General features: G+C 32.7%; 1 protein-coding gene across 1 annotated transcript; it reads left to right on the forward strand.

The window, feature by feature from the left end:
• The first annotated feature begins 457 nt into the window (after positions 1-457).
• Positions 458-23,891, forward strand: LOC129229612 (probable protein BRICK1-B). The gene is made up of 3 exons (XM_054863954.1): positions 458-591; positions 5,256-5,338; positions 23,636-23,891. Exons 1-3 carry the CDS (start codon positions 471-473, stop codon positions 23,660-23,662), a joined length of 231 nt encoding a protein of 76 aa, XP_054719929.1. The 5' UTR covers positions 458-470; the 3' UTR covers positions 23,663-23,891.

The following is a 23,891-nucleotide window of genomic DNA, read 5'->3' on the forward strand; positions in this document are numbered from 1 at the left end:
ACCCAAAGGTTCATAACTGCAGAGTAGTGGGGCAGATTTTTTTTCGATAGGTTGCAAAAATCGTCCACAAAAACTACTATGTAGTAAAAAGTAGTGACAAATGAAATATATCTTCAATACATTAAAAAATACAAATGTAGTAACAATTATATTCTCTTCCTTTAGCCGTTCTCCTCCCCCCCCCCCCCCACTTTTTTTTAATATACAAAATTTGTTTGCTCGATTGCGTTTACATTCCCCATTTCTGTTTTCGAATTGGGAACATCTCATTGATTTGTCACCACTTTTGCACTTACACTCACTGTAGAGATAAATTTTATTTGTAAGTATTATTCTTCAAAATTCAAGGGTGAAAGTTTTCCAATCGAGACTTTCTTTCCTACTCTATATTATGGAGGAAGAGTTTAGAATAAGTTATTAAAGAGCAGTACGAAAAATACTTTCACTGTGACTGTTGCTTCAGTTAAATCATGGCGTCTGTCGAAAGAGAAGCGATTCAGAAACAAATACAACAAGATTGGGCCAATAGAGAATATGTTGAGATAATTACTGCTAGTATTAAAAAGATAGCTGACTTCCTCAATTCATTTGGTAAAGTATTTTTTTTTGTATTAGTAATTTCTGTTTTATCTCACAGTTAGTAGACAGACACCCTGTTGATTCATATGTCAATGTATTCTATTTATATGACTCTTATTATTATTGTACCTTGTTTACATAAGATTTCACCATGTGCGAATCAGTGTATCATCTGCGTCATAAGAAGGTTGAAAGGGGAACCGTTGATTGACTTTTCTCTGTTGTAACGCATTGTGTAGAACGTAGTAAAACTGGGAAACAACACACCTAAGTTGTAAGCTTATACGATTGTGCGGTTTTTTTAGCAGAGTTATTTTCATTGGAACCGTATCCTTTAAACTTATTACAAGGGTTACACACCAGGTGTTTTTTTTCAAGTGTCCCTTTTTGTGAGAAACTAATTGATATTTTTTAACACTTTTCGAATTTTGTTTTAATATTCGGTATTTCTTATTTTATTCTTGTTGTTACACATGGCCAACTGGAAATCAAAACCTGGAGATTTGGCAGCTCAATAAACAATGAAGCGAGATAAAAATTAATGCATTAACAAGCAAACAAGAAAGAAAAAAGGGATTTAGAGCAATAAAATATATGTTCATTAAAGTTCTGGTAGTCCAATACAATTTGGTTTTTTCATTAAGTCTCTGAGCCTCTGGTTCTAAGTAGGGGTGCAACATCGATGTTGATGTTTTGGAAACATCGATGTTTTTTTTATGTTGATGATTTTGCATTTTAATCGAACATTGTAATAAAATTTTTCACAGAGAAGCGACATTTATTAAAAACATCAGTGTTTCAAATCATCAATCTTCAAAAAAAAAAAAAAAAAACGATGGTATATAAATTGACCCAAAAACATTAAACTCTCAGAAACATCAACATCACCTAAATTTCAAAAGTGCAGGATCTGAGCTGCTCCTCTTAGTTGCCATGCAAAATAAGTTCAAACAGGGTTGCCAACTGCTCCGCATCTTGCGGAGTTCATCTACAAAAATTGCGAAATTCCCGAGCTCCACAAAAAAGTTCTTTTGCTCTGCATTTCCTGGCCGAGCGTTTTCAAGCATAACATAGTGTTTAAATCTATTTTTTATTTGTATGCTAGTGCTTAAAATGATTATCAAAACTCAAAAACAATTTTAGGCAGGTGGTTCTCGTTTTTTTAATTGAATTTTGTGCAAAATACCGAGCTGCTCCACAGTTCTTAAAATGCTCCTCAAATTGTATTTCCAAGGTTGGCTCAGATATATACTGAATCCTCATTGCTTGGAAAAAAAACATAAAAAAGAATTAAAAAAAGTAAATCTGCTGCTGTCGGTGTTTAGGTTATCTCGAATTTCCCAAAACCATTTCCACTATAACGGAGCAATGAATGCATTCAAAATTAACATAGGGATTTTTTTTCAAAGTATTATAAACATAAACAGCGACAGGAAAGCTTCCTCTGGTCTGATTTGTTTATTTTTTCTGTTGATCAGGTGGTGTTGTACATAATTGATTAGAGAATATATATATAGGGGAAAGTGGGGTGAAGTCGGGAGCAAACTGGGTACCCCCTTCTAGCCTCTGTAAGCTCTGCAATCACATGGACAAGAGAGGAACTACAAGCCCATATGGTGAAAATATCTTATGTGGTTGAGAAAAATGGATGTCATATTTGAAATCAACACACCTAATAGAATAAAAGTCGCTCATTACCATACAATAACTTTTTCATGACCCGAATTTTGCAGGCCTGCGTATTCTTAGACTATAAACACTTTCTATTTTCTAACTGTTGCCAAAATCAATTTTCTTTTTATTTAGCCCCCATTATTGATTATTGGCATTGATGAGGATAAGAATCCTAAGAAAGCTTTAAATTTCATGCTTGCTCCAGAGAAGCCTTGATTCAAAATTTTCATTATGATTACTATTAATATTGCTGTTGTAAGGCAACGAATTTTTGCAATGATGGGTTTTACATTTAATCATTTAATGGGAAAATTACATGAAATTTACTGTTTTCCATCAAAACTTTTTTGAACTAAGTTTTTTAGAAATAAATTATAGCCTATGTTACCTGCTGATAATGTAGCTATCTATGGTGAAAGAAATGGTTAAAATCGGTCCAGCAGTTTTAAAGGATACGGAAGTAACGAACATTGCTGAATAATCAAGCATAGAAAAGTACGAAAATATATCACAAAATTCAAGTGAAAGATGTGTATAGGATATTTATTTCGTATTGTCATAAAGTTCCCATTTCTTTTTTTTCTGGGAAAAGGGAATTTTTTTAACATGAACTAGCAAAATTCTCCAAGGACCGGTCAAACTTTTCTGTGGATGAGTGCTGGCCCACCGGATTACTGGTTGAGAATCGCTGCTCTAAACCATTTGCTTTCAAGATATTGTTCTTGCAACATGCACAACGAGTTTACTTTCAATATTGTCAGGGACAATTTTCTTAGTAAGAAAGATTTGCCTATATTCTTAAAAATTCTAGCTGGTTCTCAAGAAGTTTCAATAATATGGGTAGAAAGTACTTGCCTGACATAATATTGAAAACAAACTCGTTGTGGTGGAGAGAGAGCTAACCAGCAACTTGTTATAGTGCATCCAATTCTTGCAAGCAAGTCAGAAATATAGCTTGTTTTTTCCTACTTTTTTGGAGGGAGAAATGAACAGAGATGCGCGCATTGAATATCATATTTAACCTAACACAAAATATTTGGTTAAAATTCCTACAGAATATTCAGCCAAATGCTGAATATTCGGTTTAAAATTTTTATCTGTTACATTTGTATGATGCAATTTAAAATAGAAAATATTTTATCCGTTTTGTGTCTTTTGTTAAACATAAATGCATTTAACATCCTACATTTATCTATATTAAGTATAATTGTTAATTTAAATAAAAAATTATTAAATAAAAACAAAAAACCCGACTGCGTAAAAACTAAAAAGAAAAATGTATAGGCCCATTAGTTTAGAATGTTTATTAAGTACTACTGAATAACTACACCGTTGAAATAGTTTTATAACCGTACACAGATAAGACAGATCATAAATTCAAAAGCAGAATAGAAGGATCAACTGTCAGGGCCCGTTCCTTTCTGATTCAAAGAAACCCATACAATTTGAATGGGCCCCGACTGTTGATCCTTCCATTCTGCTTTTGAATTTATGATTTGTCTTATCTGTGTACGGTTATAAAACTATTTCTACGGTCCAGTTATTCAGTAGTACTTCATAACATTCTAAACTACTGGGCTTATACATTTTTCTTTTTAGTTTTTTTTGGTTTTTACGCAATCGGGTTTTTTGTTTTTATTTAATAATTTTTTATTTGACACTTTTTAGTTATTTTTCATTGACTTAGTTATTATGATTATGATACGGTACATTTCTCAATCTTGTCATTTCATTGAGAGAGTTTGTATCGTGAGGTCTGTGAAGTAACTTGCAGTGGTCTAACTACTGATAATTAGTCCCTCTACGGACCTAACTCTGCTTAAAGCTACACGTGCTTGGCCTTCGGCAAAAATTCACGAACTTAAGTCAACCACAGCACAGTTATATAAACAGCCTGTCTAACTCATGATGACGCAAAATCGGACCCCCCCCCCCCCCCCCCCCCCCGGCAGTCAAATCTTTCTCGCAAAACTAAAAAAGCCTATCCAGAAAATATGTCGCGAAACTCAGTCCCTTGAATCAAGGCAAAAAGAAATGCAACATGTTAGAGATGAAAATGGAATTAGTAGACTTTCTTTCTTTTGGTGCTTATTGCACGGGTTTGTTTTGATGAGGACTACAATCTGGGTGCCTTGCCTTCGTTACGGGTAGTATACTTTTTATTACAGTACACAATACAAATAAAGAACACATACATGAAAACATTCACATCAGAAAGAGGGGAAAGTACATCCGGAGCGAAGGTGTCTTGACCCACCGCCGCAAGTGGGAGAAGCAATTGCTTAGACCACTCGAACACTAAGATCCCAATTAGTAGACTTAGTAAAAAAAAAAATTCAGACAGCGAAAACCACCTGCATTTCATTCACACGCAACCTGCGTGCGACACAGTGTGCAACACCAAACGTTTGCCGATCTCAAGCAGCCATATTTTGTCAACTGGTTGTTGATAAGGTGAATTTTGATTACTGTCATGTGTTTAGTGACACTCCCAAGGTTAAGACAAATCGATTGACGTAAGAATTACCAAAATTGACCAAGGCGTTTAGCCCCTAGAACACCACATAGAAATGGACATATATCCTCCTTTGTGCCGCGCACGCGCAGTCAGGTAAAAATAAATAAGAAAGGAAATAAATCATTTCCAAAAGCAAATTACTATAGCATATGGTTAATTTTATACACTTATTGTTTAATGCTGCATTAATTATTTTATTATCATTTGTTTAAAAGAATGTTTCATAAATGCTCTCATACCTGAATGGAAGTTAACAGAAAGAATATTTATACAGTATTACTTCAATTTAACGATTTCCTCATTTTAAAGATACTTTTCACTGGTCCAGATTTGACTGCATTGAATGTCTATGTTCCTCGATTTAACGACATTTTTTGACAATCGTTAAATCGGGGTTATACTGTATATGCTTGCTTTTTTTTCCTGACTAAATGAAAATAAAATTGGTTTTATTCTAAAATCTTTTCCATTTGAAAACTTTTAGATATGTCATGCAGATCCCGGTTAGCCATTTTGAATGAAAAGTTGACATCACTGGAAAGAAGAATAGAATATTTAGAAGCTCGGGTATATGTATATATATATATATATATAGTATTTATTTTATATACTTGATAATGTATTATACTGTATATTTCATTTTGCATAACAACAACAATGTTGAATACTTTCAAAGAATTATATTTATAATAATACGTTTATAGCAAATGTATTTTATTTATTTATTTTTTTTTTCAAAATAGCTTTAACTTTTAATAGAACTTGTTTCAAACCAATAGGAGATTGCATAATAAACATTATTTACACATTTACCAAAAGAAAGAAAGAATTTTTTTTTTTTTTTTCAAAAAAAAAAAAAAATTAAAGCATTTAAAAAATTCTATTCTAATTAGGAATGCAAAGCAAATACAAAAAGCATTGCTAATCTGAAATTGACTAAAAAACAACCATTTACATACAGGAAAAATAAAAGCACTATATACAGTTGTGGTCAGAGTTATGAGGACAGCAGAAAGTTGCACTGAAAAAAAAAAATCCTGAAATAATTCAGTTAAATTTGTACATAAAATGCCTTTTTGCGCAAAAAATGATTGTAGAATGCAGGACATTTGAAAATACAAAATATAAATGCTTTTCCATGATTAATAAAAAAAAATGTTATTGTTAAAACTGGACAGAATTATAAGGACAGGGAGCATTTTGCCCTGAAAAACCCTTTTAATCAATAATATATCCGCTATACCTCAAAACTCTAATTTTGAATTGATAGCCAATGGCTACCAGACCCTCACAAAATGGTAGCCAAATCTCAAAAAAATGATAGCCAAACTTTATTTTAATTTATTTTATTTATTTTATTCCATTTATTTATTTAGTATGTGTGTATATGTCATTGGTGTAGCAAAGAACTTTTCTTATAAAATAATAATTAAAATAAATAAGCAAATAAAAAATATTAAAAAGAATAAATAAAATAAAAAGCCAGCTAAAAAATAAAAAAGGAAAAGAGGATTGAGGAGAAATTTTGGAAGGGGAATTGAACTTGGGGGGGGGGGCGGAACGGGCACCCCAGCCCAGATATTACTAACCACATCTTTTGTAAACTATAATCTGCATTAATTTATCTTTAAGCAAAACACATCACGATAAAAAAAATAAGTAAATAAATAAAGAAGATTATTATTATTATTGTTTTTCAGCTTTTAAAGCTTCTAGAAATACCACAGCTTTTAACCAAAAGAGGAGTTAGTTCCTTGATAAAGAAAACAACAAAATACCAAAAACTTGAACAGAATGTAAAACCGATTCTACAAAAATATTTTTTTGCTTTTTCAAATGCATGCAAAATTTTATAAAAATCGAAACCTGAGTGACAAAAAATGAATAATTAAAAGAAAGGCAAACAATATAAAACAAAACGAAAAAAAAATATGAAATAAAAGATCCAGCAGAAGAAAAAAAAGGAGTTTTAAGCCCTACTCTTTCCACCTTCTCTAGACGCAAGGGTGCCATTTTTTTTTTATTTATGTGTTTTATAAATACGATTGTACTTCTGTTTATTTATTTTGGAACAGACATTTACCTCTTCTAACTGGTGAAAATGGACATCTACAATGTAGTGCCATTTTGAAAACGCGGGACGCCATTTTGAAAATTTACCATGAAATTTAAAAATAACAATTTTTTTTTAGGAGAAATAAAGTAAATAAACGGATATGTCGTCTCCTCCAGTAGGTTTTATATTTTAAAAAGGAAAAACAAACACTGCAATTCAAACAAAAAAAATCAAAAATCTTGCAAAAAAAAAAATTTTTTTTAGCGATATCGTTTTTTCTAGATGCATTTTGACTCAAAGGCGCCATTTTTGTTTATTCATATGTAAACCAAATGTACAAGATTAATTCTTTTCATTTATTTTGAAAAGGAGATTTTCATCTTAACTGATAAAAATGAACCATCTAACAACGCGATGCCATTTTGAAAATGCATTGTTTAAAAATACCAGAAAACGAAGAAATAGCCCTTTGTTAAGGAGAAATAAAGTTGAAAAATGAATTTTAGATCAAAAAAGCATAATTTACTAAATTGATGTATGAAATTTGTCTATTTTTACGATCGCATGTACACTGTTGAAAAAATTTCCTGAAAATAACGGATAAAGTACCGGCAGCAAAGTTGCCGTAAATATTACATTTCTATTCAATTATTTTCCATGACTTAACAGAAGTTCCATTTCTCATTTCTCCGTTTAGTTCTGTTCTTCCGTTTATAATTTTCCCGTGATTTATCAAAAATTCCATTTATCTTCTTTCCGTTGATCTATTTTTCCGTTTTTAAATATTCCGTTCATCTATTTTTCCGTTTTTAAATTTTCTGTATCTTTACAGAACTTTCGGTTCTTGATTTTTCGTTGCGCTATTTTTTCGTTTTCCCATTTCCATGTATTTTACTGAAATTTCATTCTCGTTTTTTTTATCCTATCTTTAAAATGATACATAATAGAAAAATAAATAACCATTCAAAAACTATATATATTTTTTAATTTGTATTTATTACTGAAATATATTTTAAGTGAAAATTTTGCTTGATAACTTACCTGCCATACAGCTCTTTTTCAAGGATCAATCACGAAATTCAGATGAATCAAATTATTCAAATAGTACCAGCAGAAAAATTGATCGATTTGAATATGACACCAATTATCCTTCTGATACTGTTCAATATTCCCTTCGTCGTACATTGTCTGGGGAGGCATGGGAAAGCATATATGAAAAATAGAATATTTTTATTTGCAGAATGAGTCAAATAAAATTCCAATAAAAACCGGTTGACTTTATCATGGAATAATACACCTGATTGGAGAGTATACCAATTTACTGTGTTTAAAAGAAGAATCATTGACATACACGTGAAGAATTTTTGGCCTAAACGATGTCCCCCAACCCCCCCGGTGATTTCCACATTTTTCACGAATTGGAATAGCAATATAGGTTTTTAATGCATAATCATTATACTTAGGCTAAACATATCAATCAGTTTGTTTTACCCGAAATGTTTTTACAAGAAACTTGCAATAATCTCAAATAAGTTGTTAGCTGAGATCCTAATAAAATAAATTAAGTAATTTATATTTATTATTATGAATGAAATCCCGAAAGGAGTAATGAATGTTTCCAGATTTCTAAGTAGTCAAGAAAACTTATTGTTGTCAAAATTTTAATCGTATTTTCAAAGATTAACAATTTGCTATGCCTTTTCGCAAAAAATAAAACAACAAGAAATACTTTTATTTAGATATTTAAAATGTTTACTTTCAATCTGTCAGAAAAAAAAAAACTGAGTGATTTTTTTTTTTTTTTTTGTCTTGCTCGCACACCACGGTAATCTCCGGTTGATACGAAATGTTGGCATTTAACGTTTTAATGACTTTCAAGAATACAATGCGTTAGAGCAAAAACAATAACTTTATAATAGTTCTATAAATTCTAAATCAGCTACTATCGGAATTCTATCAAATGCTAACAAGAAAAATACATTTGTATATTAACATGTTCAAAGATATTCAACAATACTTACATGTGACCAGCGGTGCTAAATTTAAGTATCTCCATTGCATCTGTACAAGTAATCCAATAAATAGCCTTTATTTTAAATGGATAACACGAGATCCTAAAACTATTCTCACCGCTAGAACACACAATATGACTAACAAATAGAATTGTTCGAAGTATTGAGCAAAGTAATACACCGCAATAATATTCTAATACTGACTAAGTAAATCCCACAACAAATCACCTGCGGGATCAAAACACATCTGCCTGTCTGAAAATGGCACGAACATTTTTCCCAACATACAAAGCTAAAGGCGTAAAAACAATTTCGACATACGAGTATATTACTCTCCCGACATGAAATAGCAAGCTATCTATTTTGTCTACGACATCTAAGCTGTTATTCTAAATAAGCTTTTAATTAACAACATGTAACAGTGCGACTTAATAAGCACTATCATATATATATATATATACATGCTACTATATATATATATATATATATATATATATATATATATATATATATTTGGTCATAATGCCACACCCCTGGCTGCTGCGCCCCTGGCGAGAGCCACTCCTGCCAACTCCTAGTTAGGCTACTTGTGCCAACACACCAACACATGTGTCTGAATCCTGTCACAAATATACCATTGGGCTGTCATGGTGTTGGGGATCAATATTAGAGGGCCATGTTTTGCATGCAATAGTACCCCACAACATCCCCCCCCCTCAGCTGTATGTGCGGTGTACACTGTGCTGCTAAAAAGTAAAGACACTCTTTCCCCATTCACTACCGTGTCTCTGTCAGCATATACAATGGTCAGCATTGCCCAAATTGAATCTCAGTTCGTCGCTAAAGACTATCTTGATCCCTTCCGTTGCAGTCCAGCCCGACGAATGCAACATTGCTCCAAATGGAGGCAACAGAGTGAAAAATCTAATCCAGCTTTTGTTTTGGAGTGATATTGCAGCTGGAGTGATACTATCAGGTGCCTTTGCATAATATACAGGGTTGCCCTAATATTAATCCTTAACACCATAACAGCCTTCTGGTATATTTGGTTGGCACTCGTGGTAAGGCTCTTATAGTAGTCATTTTTTAAGAGGACAGTGCTGGATCACACACAGCAAAGGTGTCAGAGGACTTCTTCTTCCACATTAGGGGTCCACATTCTTTGGTTTGCTCAATCCCCTGATTTGTCACATATCTGGGATTGCTTGGATAGCCTATGTGTTTGATCTACTTAGAGCCGCTTTCAGGGGCGGACTGGCCACGTGTGAGATGTGGAAAATTCCACATGGGCCGTCCTTAACTAGGGCCGTTTTCTGTGCATTCAATGTGTACGTGCCGTTTTCCTCAATTTTATTTAAAAAAAAAGTTCTTATCAAGGCCTGCCGTTCGGTGTCCCAGACATTTCGCCTCCGAGTTTGATGGGTGGGTACCTCCCCATGGGCTGGGTTGGGTGTCAGTCAAACCCACGGGGGGTCAACTAGGGACAGTTGCCGGATATTTTTCCCTAAATTTTTTCCTTTCCCGGCTCTTTTTTCCCTACGCACCAAAACAACCCTAAAAAGGGTTGGCAAAAGAGAAAAGTTGTTTCCAAGTATGAGATCCCCCCCCCCCAATTGTAGTATGATCTCAATTTTGTAGGGGTTGACATTACTGTAGCTTTATCAGTATGAGTTTTGTTGGCGAAAAGAAATGAAACGTTAGTACAATTTATTTTGAGTTCATTACGTTGAATACATGCACATTATTGAATGTCGTCTAAATTTTGAAAAAAGCAAAAAAAAAGTAGCTTCTGGAAAAAAGTATTTAATTACCTTTTATTATTATCATTTCTCCAGTTTCAAAAATCATGTTGATAAAACCGTGGCAAAACTTGTAGGAAAAGCGTCCAAATATCTCCTTTTGACAGAGCTGAGATTTTTTTTAGAATCGCGATTTATAGACTGACTAATAGGTCGTTATCACCAGGAATCTAACTATTAAGCAGTTTTGCCACCCTCGGCAAAAACGGGAGACGCCGCCCCCTCCCCAAAATAAAAAAATATCTTTTTTTTTTGTTCTAACAGGCCTCATTCTACTATTTAAATTATCATATTTCTTGAGAACAGCAAGGACATTGGAAGTACACCGTATTTCCAATAGCAAAAATGATAGCCAAGTGATACTAATTGACCAATGTCTTCATTTTAACATTATCAGTCCATCACAATTTTTTTTAAGAATAACCATTAACCTTAATGAAAAATTTATTGCTCTGGCTGGTACAGAATTCGGAAAGTCGGTTTACTTTGTAACAATTTTTCTCTCCCACCTCTCTAGTGATTTGATTTGTTTTATTAATTCAACCTCCCCGATCAGAGGTCTATAAAAATTCAGTGAGGTGGAAAAGAAAGCGGATTCTGTATAGGGATTATGCAAAACAACAGTAATATATTAACAATAATGACAACTGAAGAAATATGCCTACATTCTTTTAAAAAAAAAAATTAGTTTCAAAATCTTCACATGCTTTGAAAAATCGTCTATTGAAATCTGATTAAAAGATAGAAAAAAAAAAAAAGCTTCCATCTACAGTTTTACTTTATCAAGATTCTTTCATTTTATTGAATAAATAATTTAAATTTATATCATTTGTTAATGTCTTAGAAATAGATATTAATGTAATGATTTCCATTAAAATTTCCTAACTGGCAGCGTTTGCTGTAAACTGACCAAACTCATTATATATATATATATATATACTAGCTGCGTTGCCCGGCTTTGCTCAGTCCACTTTGAAAATAAAAACTGTGTCAAGTGACGTATATTCAACAATCAGGCTTAAATAAATAAATAAATAAAAACATCATGCAAAATTTCCCTCCAAAGCAATGACGATAGATATTAAAATACTTTAAAGAAATTAAATCGAGAAAGATGGATTTAAAAAGCGTAACCATGGAAACACAAAATAAGATAATTTTAAGGGATTAAAATGCGAAAGAAAATGGTTAACAATTTGAATGGAAATGAGATTTTTTGAACTTAATTTAAAAAGGCTTGTAACCTTTTTTTTCGAGGTAGAAGCTTAGTTTTCGACCGTAGGACGAGATAGATCTGGAGTAAAAAATGTCGCTTTTTACAATGGTGTCAAAAAGAAAACTCTAGTACAATTCCTTCACTTTTTATTGATAGATTTAATGAAGAAAGCAGTGCCTAAATTTCAGCTAAGCCTAAACAAATTTTAGCTAAGAAAACAAACAACCCCCACCGTAAGTAAGTTAGAGCATTGAAACAAATTGCGTAGAACGCGGGAAGTTCTACTCTTTCCACTGATACATAATATTAATATATGCAAGTAATTTTTCACCCCCATATTCGGGAATTTATGTGAAAATTGGGCCTAAATTGGAATAAAAAAAGAACTATTCATCGAATTTTTTTCAAACCGGTCTGCAAACCTTTTCACGACTTAAAGGAACAAATTGCGAAATTTTCAGCGAAATTGACTGGGTAGTTCTCCAGTTTTGTGAGTTCAAACGCAAAGACGCTTTTTGGAGACTTCATTTTATATTATAGAGATAAAATTGAACTCCTGAAATATAAAAATAGAAATAAAAAAAAATGAAACATCTTATGTCTCAGTAAGGACGTGTTAAGGCGCCATTCCATGAAGAAATGGACAATTTGTCCCGCACATGTCATGTCATATGTTTTACATCAAATAGTAATTTCAAAGGGTAATGAACACAATTCTGTTGAAATTGTTGTCAAAAAACTTTGTTCATTACCTTTGAATTTTAATAGTTTTTAACAAACTACATGAGCTGTCACGAGATGGATAAAATGACGGCTCTTTCCTTGATAAAGCGTCTGCATTACCGTGAGACAACCCTTTTCGGTGCTTGATCTCCATGTCACTTTTCAATTTTAATGTTATTATTCAGTGTCAAATTGATAAATGCAATGTTTAAATTCGTTAAATAGCATACATTCAAATTTCGGATAAAATTTTTCCGGATAAAATGATAAGATTTAGCACTAATTTGAAATTACCAAAGTTATCATTAGATTTTTCAGTTTGACGAAATTAGGGCTTGGTATGAAAACATTTTTACTGGTTCTTGAAGAGTAATATTATTTTTGTCATTTTTAGTTTATTACTCTTGAGTAGCTTTTTTTCAAATATTATTTCGTTTTCATTAATTTCGTTTAATTTATGTCATTAAAAAGGTTTAAGTCGGACCATTTCTGTGTTGTGCTTTCTTTCGTTGCTCGATTATTATTTATTTTCAGCAAGCATGTAAACTCGTACAACAGAAGTATAAATAGTTATATTTTTGGTTTAAGCGGTTGAGTTTCACTTTGTTGAACATCTACATAGGTTAAACTCTAGTTGAACATATTTACTTACGAAAAAGAATACGCACATCTTATTGCGTTTCCCTATACATTTCTTCGTTTTCACTTTAAATCTTGGAAGCTGATAAATAAATTGTTCTTACTTGAAAACGTTGTGAGTCAGTGGAATATTATTATTAAAGGCAAGTTAATATGTAGCATAGGCCACACATATACCATAAAGCACAAGCGCTGCCAGAACTTGCCTTCTGTGGAGAGGGGAGGGGAGTTTGGTCATAACCATCTTTACATGAATATTAACTAATGTATTAAAATTATTGGCAATCTAAATCTGCGTTAAAACCAAGGGTCCGGGGAGGAGACCGCAATCCCCCCACCCCAAGTGTATGTCCCATGATTTTTCACTTTAGTTCTTAGAACCTGACAAATTTCATTCACTAGATAACATTTTGAGAGATACCTTTGAAAATCAGTTTTCTCACTGAGACAAATGGCGACTTTTTCCGGCGAAACTCTTTTTTTTTTTTTTTTTTGTAGATTAATTCGGGCTTATCCGATATTTCCGATCAGTTCTCACTGTCTCATGATCTGTGATGTATTCATTCTGAACGGATATATTACGTTTGGTTTACATGAAATTTTTCATCAGTTTGAATACGTAAAATACAATTTTAAGAAAAGACTTTAAAAAAAAGAGTTTTTTCTAAAGGGTAAATAGTACCGCTCATGGACATATGAGGTAGTGAGAAGCAAGGGATGCAAGAGGAAAAATTGAAAATTTGGAGATAACCCGTACAAATGGTAGGTGGACCCCTCCTCTGTCTTGGGGCAAGAGATAGTACCAGCAGCCCCGGTAGGTGCCGCTGTTCAGCATGATTTAGAAAAAAATCAATGAAAGCCTACCTAGGATGTAATCTTTATATTTATTTTACTCAAAACTTGAAAATGTCTACTTACTCCCCTTTACTTCTCACTACCTCAAATGTATTACGTTTTGTTTTAAAAAAGATTTTTATTCATTTTTACATAAACGAAATACTCTTAAATGCGGATTTTCAAAGAAGCCACACAGTTTTCACAGTGGTTTTTTTATTGCGTAGAGCAATTTAAGCTTGCAAATATTTTTGAGAAAGTTAGATCCTTGAAATATCATCTGTATATTATGGGCGTTTGCTTTATGCTTAGTTTAAATCGATCTGCCCACTAGTTTGCTTGAAATGAAAAGTTAAATAAGGATTTATGGAAGAAAAAAAAAATCTTGGTATTTCAGCGGGGGGAGAGAGGTGAGGGCTGCTGGGGGGGGGGAGGAACTTTTTTTTTTTTTTTGAAAAAACCCACTAGAAACTTTTTAGTTTTGGAAAACTACAGCCAAACTTTTTTGGATGGGGCCGGCATGAATTTTTTTTTCCACATCAAAAGTTTAGGGCCAGTCCGCCCCTGGCCGCTTTTACAGTACAGGATGACATAAGATATCGTACATGACTGTTATGGCACAATGCTCACCTGTGTTGCCTCGTACATTCACACTAGAAATGGTAGGGTACTAAACAGGTGAACAGGGTACTAAAACCTCCATTCATTTTGGATTTTTCCTGCCGAGTCATTCCTCATCAACTGACCTAACATTTTGCAAATCGTCCCCACTCGACCATCTCATATTTGGATGAAATTTTATAGAGGCTTAAAGATGCTTTTTGAAACTAGCCTATGCAAATTTTCAGCTTCTGAGATCCAAATTCTAAGGATCTAGGATCTGTGAAAAATGTGATCCCATGTGGCGGTTCAGCTTTTTGTGCCAAATTGCCAAGATTAGACTGAGTTTACAGAAAATTTTATCATACTGGAAGCCTGGAATTTTAGGCTCTTAAAATATGTTTAGCCTTTAATGTAGTCGAGTATTTTTGTGAATTTGAGCATGTTAGATTTTGTGTAGCATGCTAGTAAACTTGTGAAAAAGCGTGATGGGGAAAATTTTTCCTGGGTTTTTGTTTGTCATAAAATCTGAACAAAAAGAAGCTCATGCTTCATAGTTCCATTATAATCTGAAGTAATTTTTTTTCTTAAGTTATAATTGAAAAGATTAACACAAAAGTAGCAATTTAGTTAGAGTAAACACCTGATTATCCGCGACCTTTCACACTTTCAAGAAAAGATGTCCAGCGATGATCACTGGAATGTAGATAAATACACACATTTTAACTTGACAAGTGCAAAATGTATTTTTAGACATTCTTATTTCTTGCTCCCTCCTCCTTTTCAATGACATCAAACCTTCCAAGATCACCAAAATCTGACCAGTTAAACCTGATTTTCAGATCTGCACTATTTACTGCTTCAGATTGACTCTACTTACTTAGTTTTAGATCCACCCCACTTACTGAATCTTTATGCTGACGTCTCGTAAACACAATGTTGATATATCGCTTACAAAATGCTCTTATGTATCTCTACAGCATTTTCAACTTCATAATCAGAAACAAAAACATTCTCTAGCTAACCAGTTTCTTGATCAGTTATCTTATGGCCTCTGAACTTAAAAAAAAAAAAAAGATCTGTGTTTGCAGCCTGGGACATATGCAATTCTTATTAATGAATTAATAAAAATGGGAAACATATCATTGTTCAAAGTGTAAAGGCCGTTCTTTCACATCAAGCAAAGTGCACACATTGTTCCGAGTTTTGCCATATTTTTATGTGTACAATAGTGCAGTGTTAAGCATAAACATGGTATCTGCAGCTCAACTCAAAATGAGAAATTGCTTTTTAAAGATTTACGCCTCCATATACTTGATTCAGAGTCCACTTTTACTTCTTCAGACTTTTTTCTGTTAACATACCTCATTTAAATAGGATATTAAAAAATTGTACTTGTGTAAAATATGTTACAAAGAACCACTGTGTGTCAACTCAATTTTGAAAGAAAAGTGCGGATACGACTTCTGTGCTTAGTATGGACCAATACTGAAAAATGATGTCCATTAAACCTTCAAGGTTTTGTTTCTGGAGATTTTGAATGTCATGAAAAGGGGGCTCATGTGAACACGGGGCACATGTGAATATGATGTGTTTTACTAAAATCACTTCAAGCAAAAAAAATCTTTAAAAATTCTCAAATAAGGACAGCGCTGTTGTACATTTAGAGCAATGAGCCATTTTATGTGTCTGTGGTGACAACTTCTCTGTGTTAGCAGGTGTTGAAAAAATTTTTTCACTGTTTTCTTCATGTGAAAACATTTTCAAAACTAATTGCAATGCTAAACCTACGTATTACGAACAATTGTATGAACATTCAAGTAAATTTATAACAATGTTTAAATTTTTTTATTAAATTAAAAATTCTTTATTTTGGCAAGTTAGCTCTAAAGTATACAATGGGGGCACTTGTGAACACAACATATAGGGTCAGAAGTGAACAGTTCTCATAGCCACTCTCCGTAATATTATTATTAGTGCAGGCCATTGTAAGTGTTAAAAAATGTGTAAATATTGAAAATTATTATTTTCCTATATAATTAGTTTGTAAATCCATTGTTATTAAAAATATTATTAAGTATTTATTTATATTTATTATTTTTATTCTTAAATGTTTTTGTTACTAAATAAATTAATCCTTATATATTATTTCTGTAGCCTGTTTTAGTTTCTACGCCAGATTTTCCTCAATTCTTGATCGATTTCTTTGATTTACACCTTATTTTAAAGCTTATGGTGCTGGCTACTGACGAAAAATAGACCCACGGTCTAAAAATAGTTTTTTTCAGCCGAAAAACCTGTTTTAAAGAACCAGAATGAAGTTTTCGGTTAAACTTATAACTTTAACTTGCACTATGACCGACAGAGCTGAATAGCTTGATCGGCAGAGCGTTCTCCTCGTAACCTGGAGATTGAGTGTTCGGGCCCACGTCCGGACAATCTGCATCAAAAAATTAGAGAAATATCGCGCATTGCATGAACACTTAATTAAGTGAATAGCAAATATGAGGAAATAAAACAAATGAGAAGGAAACGCTCCTTGCTGTTATTAGGGCTCGACCGATGGCATTTTTTGGCCGATGGGCCGATGCCGATGGTTGGCCGATTGTTCAAAGAAGGCCGATGGCCGATTGTTTTCCTCCAAAAGGCCGATGGCCGATGGCAAAAAAAAAAAAATTCTAACAGAAATAAATGGATAAAATTGTCAAGGATTTAAAGGATCATTGATTCATTTCACTTTACTTCCTCACTATAAGGAACAGTAATCACAAAAAAAAGAAAATCAGATTTCGACCTAAATTTTTCTTTTACGATCACCCAATTTAAACTTCACAAGTTTTTTCGGCACACCTGTACATGCATATGTACCTAAGAACATATAGATGACCAAAATATCCATTTTGAACGCCTCCTTAGTTAATTATCGCAAATTCTCTTATGATGTCTTCATGCGCGTAAACTTGCGTCACTCAAACACGTTATGAAATAGTAAGTTGAAAACTCATACGTACGTAGTATGATCTAAAAGTTCGAGGACAAGTTGTATAAAACCTTACCATGAATAGTTCACATTACCGAAGTACATCTATCTACAAAATAGTCACCTTGAGCGGCTATGCACATCTGCCAACGTTCGTATAGTTTTTAGAAGGACTCCTGGAAGACATTCATCGCAACCTCCTGTAAGGCGTCTGGCGCTGCTGCTTTAACTTCATCGTGGGGAAGAAGTCGACTTTCATGTTGAGAATGCACGTTTCAATTGGTCAATGCTCTGATATGACAAACGAAAAACATAACGTTTCGTCGGACTTAGCTCCGTGTGACTTTTACCTGTTTCCAGCAAAACACATTTGCATGGACGCCGCTTTCTTCCGTCAGGAGATGATAAAGACGCATCACAGAAGGTAGCGAAAAAATGGCCTCCAGAAGTGTTTCCAAAAGTTATATGAATATTGGCAGAAGTACATAGTCCCTCAAGGTGATCTTTTGAAGGTGAATGTGCTTCGGTAATGTGAACTATTCTGGGTAAGGTTTGATACAGCTTGTCCCCCGAACTTTTGGATCGTACTACGTACAATCTGTATAGGGTGTAGTTATGCTTCTCCTATTTTGACTGCTGTATGATAGAAGACAATGAACAACAGCCCCCCCTCCCCCCCAAAAAAAAAAGAAAGAAAAGGAAGAAATACAAAGAGACTGTTTAGTAACCAATTGATTTGTTTTTTTTTTCTTTCAATTGAACATATAACTAAGATTTCAGTAATATTGTAATAATGTATGGATTTAGGTACACTAAACATAGTAAAAAAAAAACATTAAATTATATTGTTTAATCATTCAAAAAAAAATTAAGAATAAAACTATGAAACCGTCAACACATTACTCAATCAAAGTGGAAAGATTGCACGTTGACATTTTTTAGTCATCAAATTAAACAAAAAAGGTAACAGATAAATTACAATATTAAATCAAAACAGAAAGATTTTTATGCTTATTTAAAGTTTGTGAACAGAAAAGTTTGCATTTTTCATAAAAGCTATCACAGTGACATAAATTTTGCGGAAAAAAGAAATAGCCATATAAAAAGCGAGGTTCTTAAAACGCAACCACCAAACAACTCAATATTTGCACCAAGTTAATAACTGAATACATATACTACTTGATCTGATGTTTTCATACGTAATATTGAACAATTCGATTGTTTACTCTTTTATGAAGCACTACAAACAAGTTCAAACTAAATTTTTCAATTTAACAATAATTTTCTGAAATTTAAAAAATTGCATAATAGAAAAATCCTTGAAACTTTTCTATAACATATTATTAAAAATATGATGAAAACGAAAATAACTTATTCATTGATTTTATATAAATACATAGAAATAGTTACTTACAACAGAAAAAAATAAATCGATCGCTATTAATGGTGCAAAAAAATTGCTCATTACGAAATATAGGTGAAACAAGTATCAGAAATACGTAAAATGACATTTTTTGACCAAAATAAATAATTGCTAAATATTTAAGAAATGCTTGAAACGACGAGGTGAGTTAGGGGGGGGGGGGTCACCCTCTGATTTTGGAGTAACTCACAACATTAAACTTCGGCCCCAACTTCGGCCTCATTTTTTTAGTACAGAACCGCTACCACCAACGCCTCGGAAGTTTCTGAATCTACTTCAGCATTTCCGAAGAAAAAATTCAAAAGTCCCTTTGATTTCCGAATTATGTCACCATTCAAAACGTCTTTAATCAATTTCTTACATTAATGCTCTAAATTCTTCCTAAACAATAGATAAAGCTTGAAAAAAATAAAAGAAAAAACTTTAATTTTATGACTGGTGTTAGTTTTTAACAACTCAGAAGTACAACTAGAGTTTAATTTCAGAAATTGAGGGAGTGGAAGGAGGGGCACGCAAGTGTTCCCGGAAATACAAAATATGGTCGTAAAAAATAGAGTTCAAAATGATCATAAACATTGAGCAGAAAAACCCTTTTAAAACTTGCATCCGAGTATTTGTTTTGAGGTACAGTGGCGGATTTAAAATATAGTAAAGGTTGCAATTGCGCGAAAGGCCCCATAAACATCGAGGAACCGTAGGAGTTACAAAAATGTTTATGATAAATGTTTTACAACTTCTGTGATAGAGAAATAGGGCCCCAAACTTGTAGCTCCGCCGAAGTGATACAGAAAAGACAGCATTACTATGATTCATATTACAAATATCGAAAAATTAAAAATTACTGTCGGTTCAACGGGAATCTAACAAAATGAAACAAAACCGGTTTCGCCATGTCATATTTGTTTCAATGTTCTCCAATTCGGCAATATATCACCAAATGATCGTCAGTCTGAGACGCTATATTAGTTTTGCATTGAAATAAGTAATTAATAGCCTCAAAAAATGAGTAAATATGCTCTTTAGAACACCCGATCGAAAACAAGAAGGGAAGTGCACAACTGGAACATACGCACACCCCACATGCGAAAATTTAGCCTTCTACAGCTTACCATTTTTGAGTTATGACTTATGAGAGATACATACGCACATCCAGTCGCAAGAAACAACGCAAAAAATAACTTGTTTGGTACCTGAATGCAGTATTAAAAACTCTTTCAGGGGTTACTAAAATAGAAATTCATACTGAAATTTAAGTAAACGATTTTATATGAAAACAATAACTCCCTTTACTTTGTATTAAAAAGTAAAACAGCAAAGGTCCTTTTTTTTTCAAAAACATCGGCCAATTCCATCGGCTTTTCGATGTTTTTTAAGGCCGATGGGCCGATGTTTCCTGCAGGTTAGCATCGGCCGCCGATGCCGATGGCTAAATTGTTGAACCATCGGCGCCGAGGCCGATGCATCGGTCGAGTCCTAGCTGTTATGAAAACTTGATGTGACTTTGTGCTAAATTACTTCGGAATTGTACGTTGTTTTTTCTTTTTTAAAGCTTTGGCTCTGGTAAGAAAATTAAAGCATAATGTAAGCGAAAATATAAGTAACAGGTTTAAGATTTCAAACTACAATACAGAATTATTTTTTATTCAGAAAAAAATAATAAATCGTGTATTGAAATATATATTCTTCTAATGAGTTTTTGACTCTTTGTGCAAATAAAAAAATTACTACCTCAATTTGAAGGGTAAAATATATATTTTTTCTTCTTTTTGCAAAAAAAAAAAGCTTATTACATTTTTACTACATTCGAAAAGCTACGCTTAAAATAGAGCATAGTTCAATTTATTTTGTATTTTAACCGTGCTGTTAAATGATGAACACGTGCTGCCATCTAAGTCATAACAGTTCAAGCAGCCTGCGGTAACGAATTGTAAAAATTTTCAAAAATAAAAACATTTCTCTTCAATATCTTATCTTATATATTATTCCCTTCTCATTTTAAAACTTATCAGGCTGGCTAATGACGAAAAATAGACTTACGGTCGAAAAATCAAGTTTTCGAAAACGCACCTTGCTGTTTGAAAACCTTGATGCAGCCTGTAGTTCTTATGCTTTTTTTTTTTTTTTTTTGCAAAGTTCTAATGCAGTTTCCAATTTTTTACGTCGCTTTCGGCAAAAAAAAAAAAAAAAAAAGCCTGTGTGTGTGTGTGTGTGTTCATATTTTAATAAAGCTTAAAAGCACTGGAATTAGTTGTTTGGTTAAATTGATAAGTTTTTTTTCGGTAGAGCGTTCGGCTATAAACTATCTGAATTTCGGGCAAGCTTGGGCTGTCCGACATAATATCAAATGTATATTAGTATTACGCATTACATGTACTCATAACATACACACGTAATTAAATAAATGCAGCGGGAATGCTACTTGGTGTTTCTACTGCTTTATGCAAGCTACAGTTATCATTTAGATAAGTTGACTGTTAATCGAAGGGTGTTCTTCCTTTTTTTTAAGCTCCAGATCACTCAGCATAATATAATCATAAAAAAGTATTAGATTTACCTATAGGAAATCCTTTTTGTACAGAAAAACATTTTCATTGTATGCTGAAATGTAGATGTTTCTAATAGCAGTGTTCAACCTTTTGTACAAATGAAAAAATACTACGCCAAATTAAAACTACGAGTTTCACCCAGTAAACTTTTAATTTTTTATTTGCGCAAATACGATATAACGCATTAAAATTATTATCAACTTCATTAGCAAGAAATCATTTTCTACTCCTCTGCTTTCTGCTGGAAAAAAAATACATTTTGTCTACGTTCGAAAAATTACACTTAAAAAACGGACTCAGTTCAACTGGTTTTGGTTTTGAATTTTAAGTGTTCGATTAAAAGAGAAATATTTGCAGGCATTTAAGCTGTAACGGTTAAAGCAATCTTCTATGTGAAATAGTTCAATATTCATAGATAAAAACACTTATTTTCAATCTAAATTATTACTTCTCTAGAATGCTTATTTCAATCGCTACGTAAGATCTTCGTCATTCTTTAATCAAATTCCATGCTTTATGAATAATTTAAATCGTATCATGCTGGTTAATGACAAAATATAGAAGCATGATCTTATTATTATTATTATTATTTTTTTTTTTTGCCAAAAAGCTTTTTTGCTGTTTTTTACCACGCATTCCTTCAATGAATAGTTTTCGAAAAGGAAGGCGCAATTGCTAGGTTTGTTGGGGTGTCGGGCTGTTAATCAGAATGGCGCCAATTCGAATCCGTGCCAATAAATATCTCTTTAATGTTTCTTTTTTGTCCTGTCAGATGCTCACATGGGCAGGACTGTATTTGCCACAACCTGTTTTTTTCACATGCACAAATATTGCTTTTTCACGAGTCACTACTCAGCCACTTTTAATGATATTTATGTTTGCATTGAAAATATGTACGGCCAAAAGGTTAGCGATGATCAAATTATCACAGCAAATTATCACAGCGTTGTATTTAACGAGGTTTTGTTACTGATGTCTTTAAATTACATGCCTTCTCCTCTGCGCTTACTTTTTTTCGGTTCTTCTTCATAATGTTCTTCCTTTGAAATTTTTAAAAAGCGAAATGCCTTATAAAACGATTCGAAGCATAGTGCGGAGTTCCGCACGGGTTGACTAGTTCATTTAATTTTTAATTAAATCAATAATTTAGTGTCATACAATACTTACAGGAAATATAAAAAAAACACAAAACATTTTCATTTAATTAAAAACTGAAAATCAGATGCATTTTAAAATACATTTTCAAACAATGTATGAAGCTTAAAAGCAAAATATATATAGAATACCCATACATAATAAAAAGTTCTTTGTATTATGTAGTTGTACTAGCTTTTTCTAGTCCATTCAGTGATCAGAACAGGCTATGAGGCTTCAGAATTTGTCTGTGAGCAGTTATATATTCGGAAAAAAATATTTTCTTAATGAAACAATTACTGTACAATTGAAACTAATGCAGTAAAGATTACAAACCCTTCAACGTATTTGTTATTTAAGTATATATGTCATTATGAAGAATTTTCCTTCAAAATGTTATGCTTCTCCTGCATTTTTTTACCTGTGTTCATATGTACTCCAAGCCTGTTCACAACTGCCCCCCTATAGGGGCACATGTGAACAGTTGAAGACATTTTTTCTTAAAAATATCATAAAGCATGAAAAAATTTTTTTAAAAATCCCCAAAAAAATTAATGACACAAAAAAAAGTTTTGATTGATAATATTTTTATGAAAAATAAAGCATTGAAAAAAGAAAGTTCACATGTGCCCCCTTTTCCCCTATTTACTTATTTTGTGTTTAGATTCGTATCTGTGTTTAGAACATTTCTGATGTTTCATTTTCTAATGCAATGTTTCTATCAATGTATTTTGCTTTTCATATGATTTAACCTATAGTTAGGGCAAACCTAACCAGGCAGCCTTGTAATGTGTGATCTGTGTAGCTTTCACAATGCTGCCAATTTAGGCTTGCCCCAACTATATAGAAGATCATGTTGCTTTTTTAATCATATTTTATCATAATCATCAATATTATTTTAGGTTACTAAAGGAGAAACTTTGACCTAACTGTTCATAAAATCTGTGCTTAGTTCCTGAATAAAGTGTTGGATCATTCTTTCGTAGTGTTATGTACTTTATTACAGTTCTTTTGTAAATGTTATTCCATCTCATGGACTATTTCTGTGTATGAAGCTGTATATAGGCTGTAAATCTTCAATGCACTGAATTATACATCTGTAAACTGTTATGTATTTTTAATGAAGCTTGTAAATTGATTTAATAATTAAAACATTTT

The sequence above is a fragment of the Uloborus diversus genome, chromosome 9, assembly GCF_026930045.1.
Source record: "Uloborus diversus isolate 005 chromosome 9, Udiv.v.3.1, whole genome shotgun sequence".
NCBI classification, from domain to species: Eukaryota; Metazoa; Arthropoda; class Arachnida; order Araneae; family Uloboridae; genus Uloborus; species Uloborus diversus.

Bases quoted from the DNA above. Each gene is read 5' to 3' on its own strand.
- LOC129229612 (XM_054863954.1), top strand. From the start codon at position 471: ATGGCGTCTGTCGAAAGAGAAGCGATTCAGAAACAAATACAACAAGAT. The intron at 592-5,255 runs GTAAAGTATTTT...GAAAACTTTTAG, and splicing joins TGACTTCCTCAATTCATTTG to ATATGTCATGCAGATCCCGG. The intron at 5,339-23,635 runs GTATATGTATAT...ATATTATTTTAG, and splicing joins TAGAATATTTAGAAGCTCGG to GTTACTAAAGGAGAAACTTT.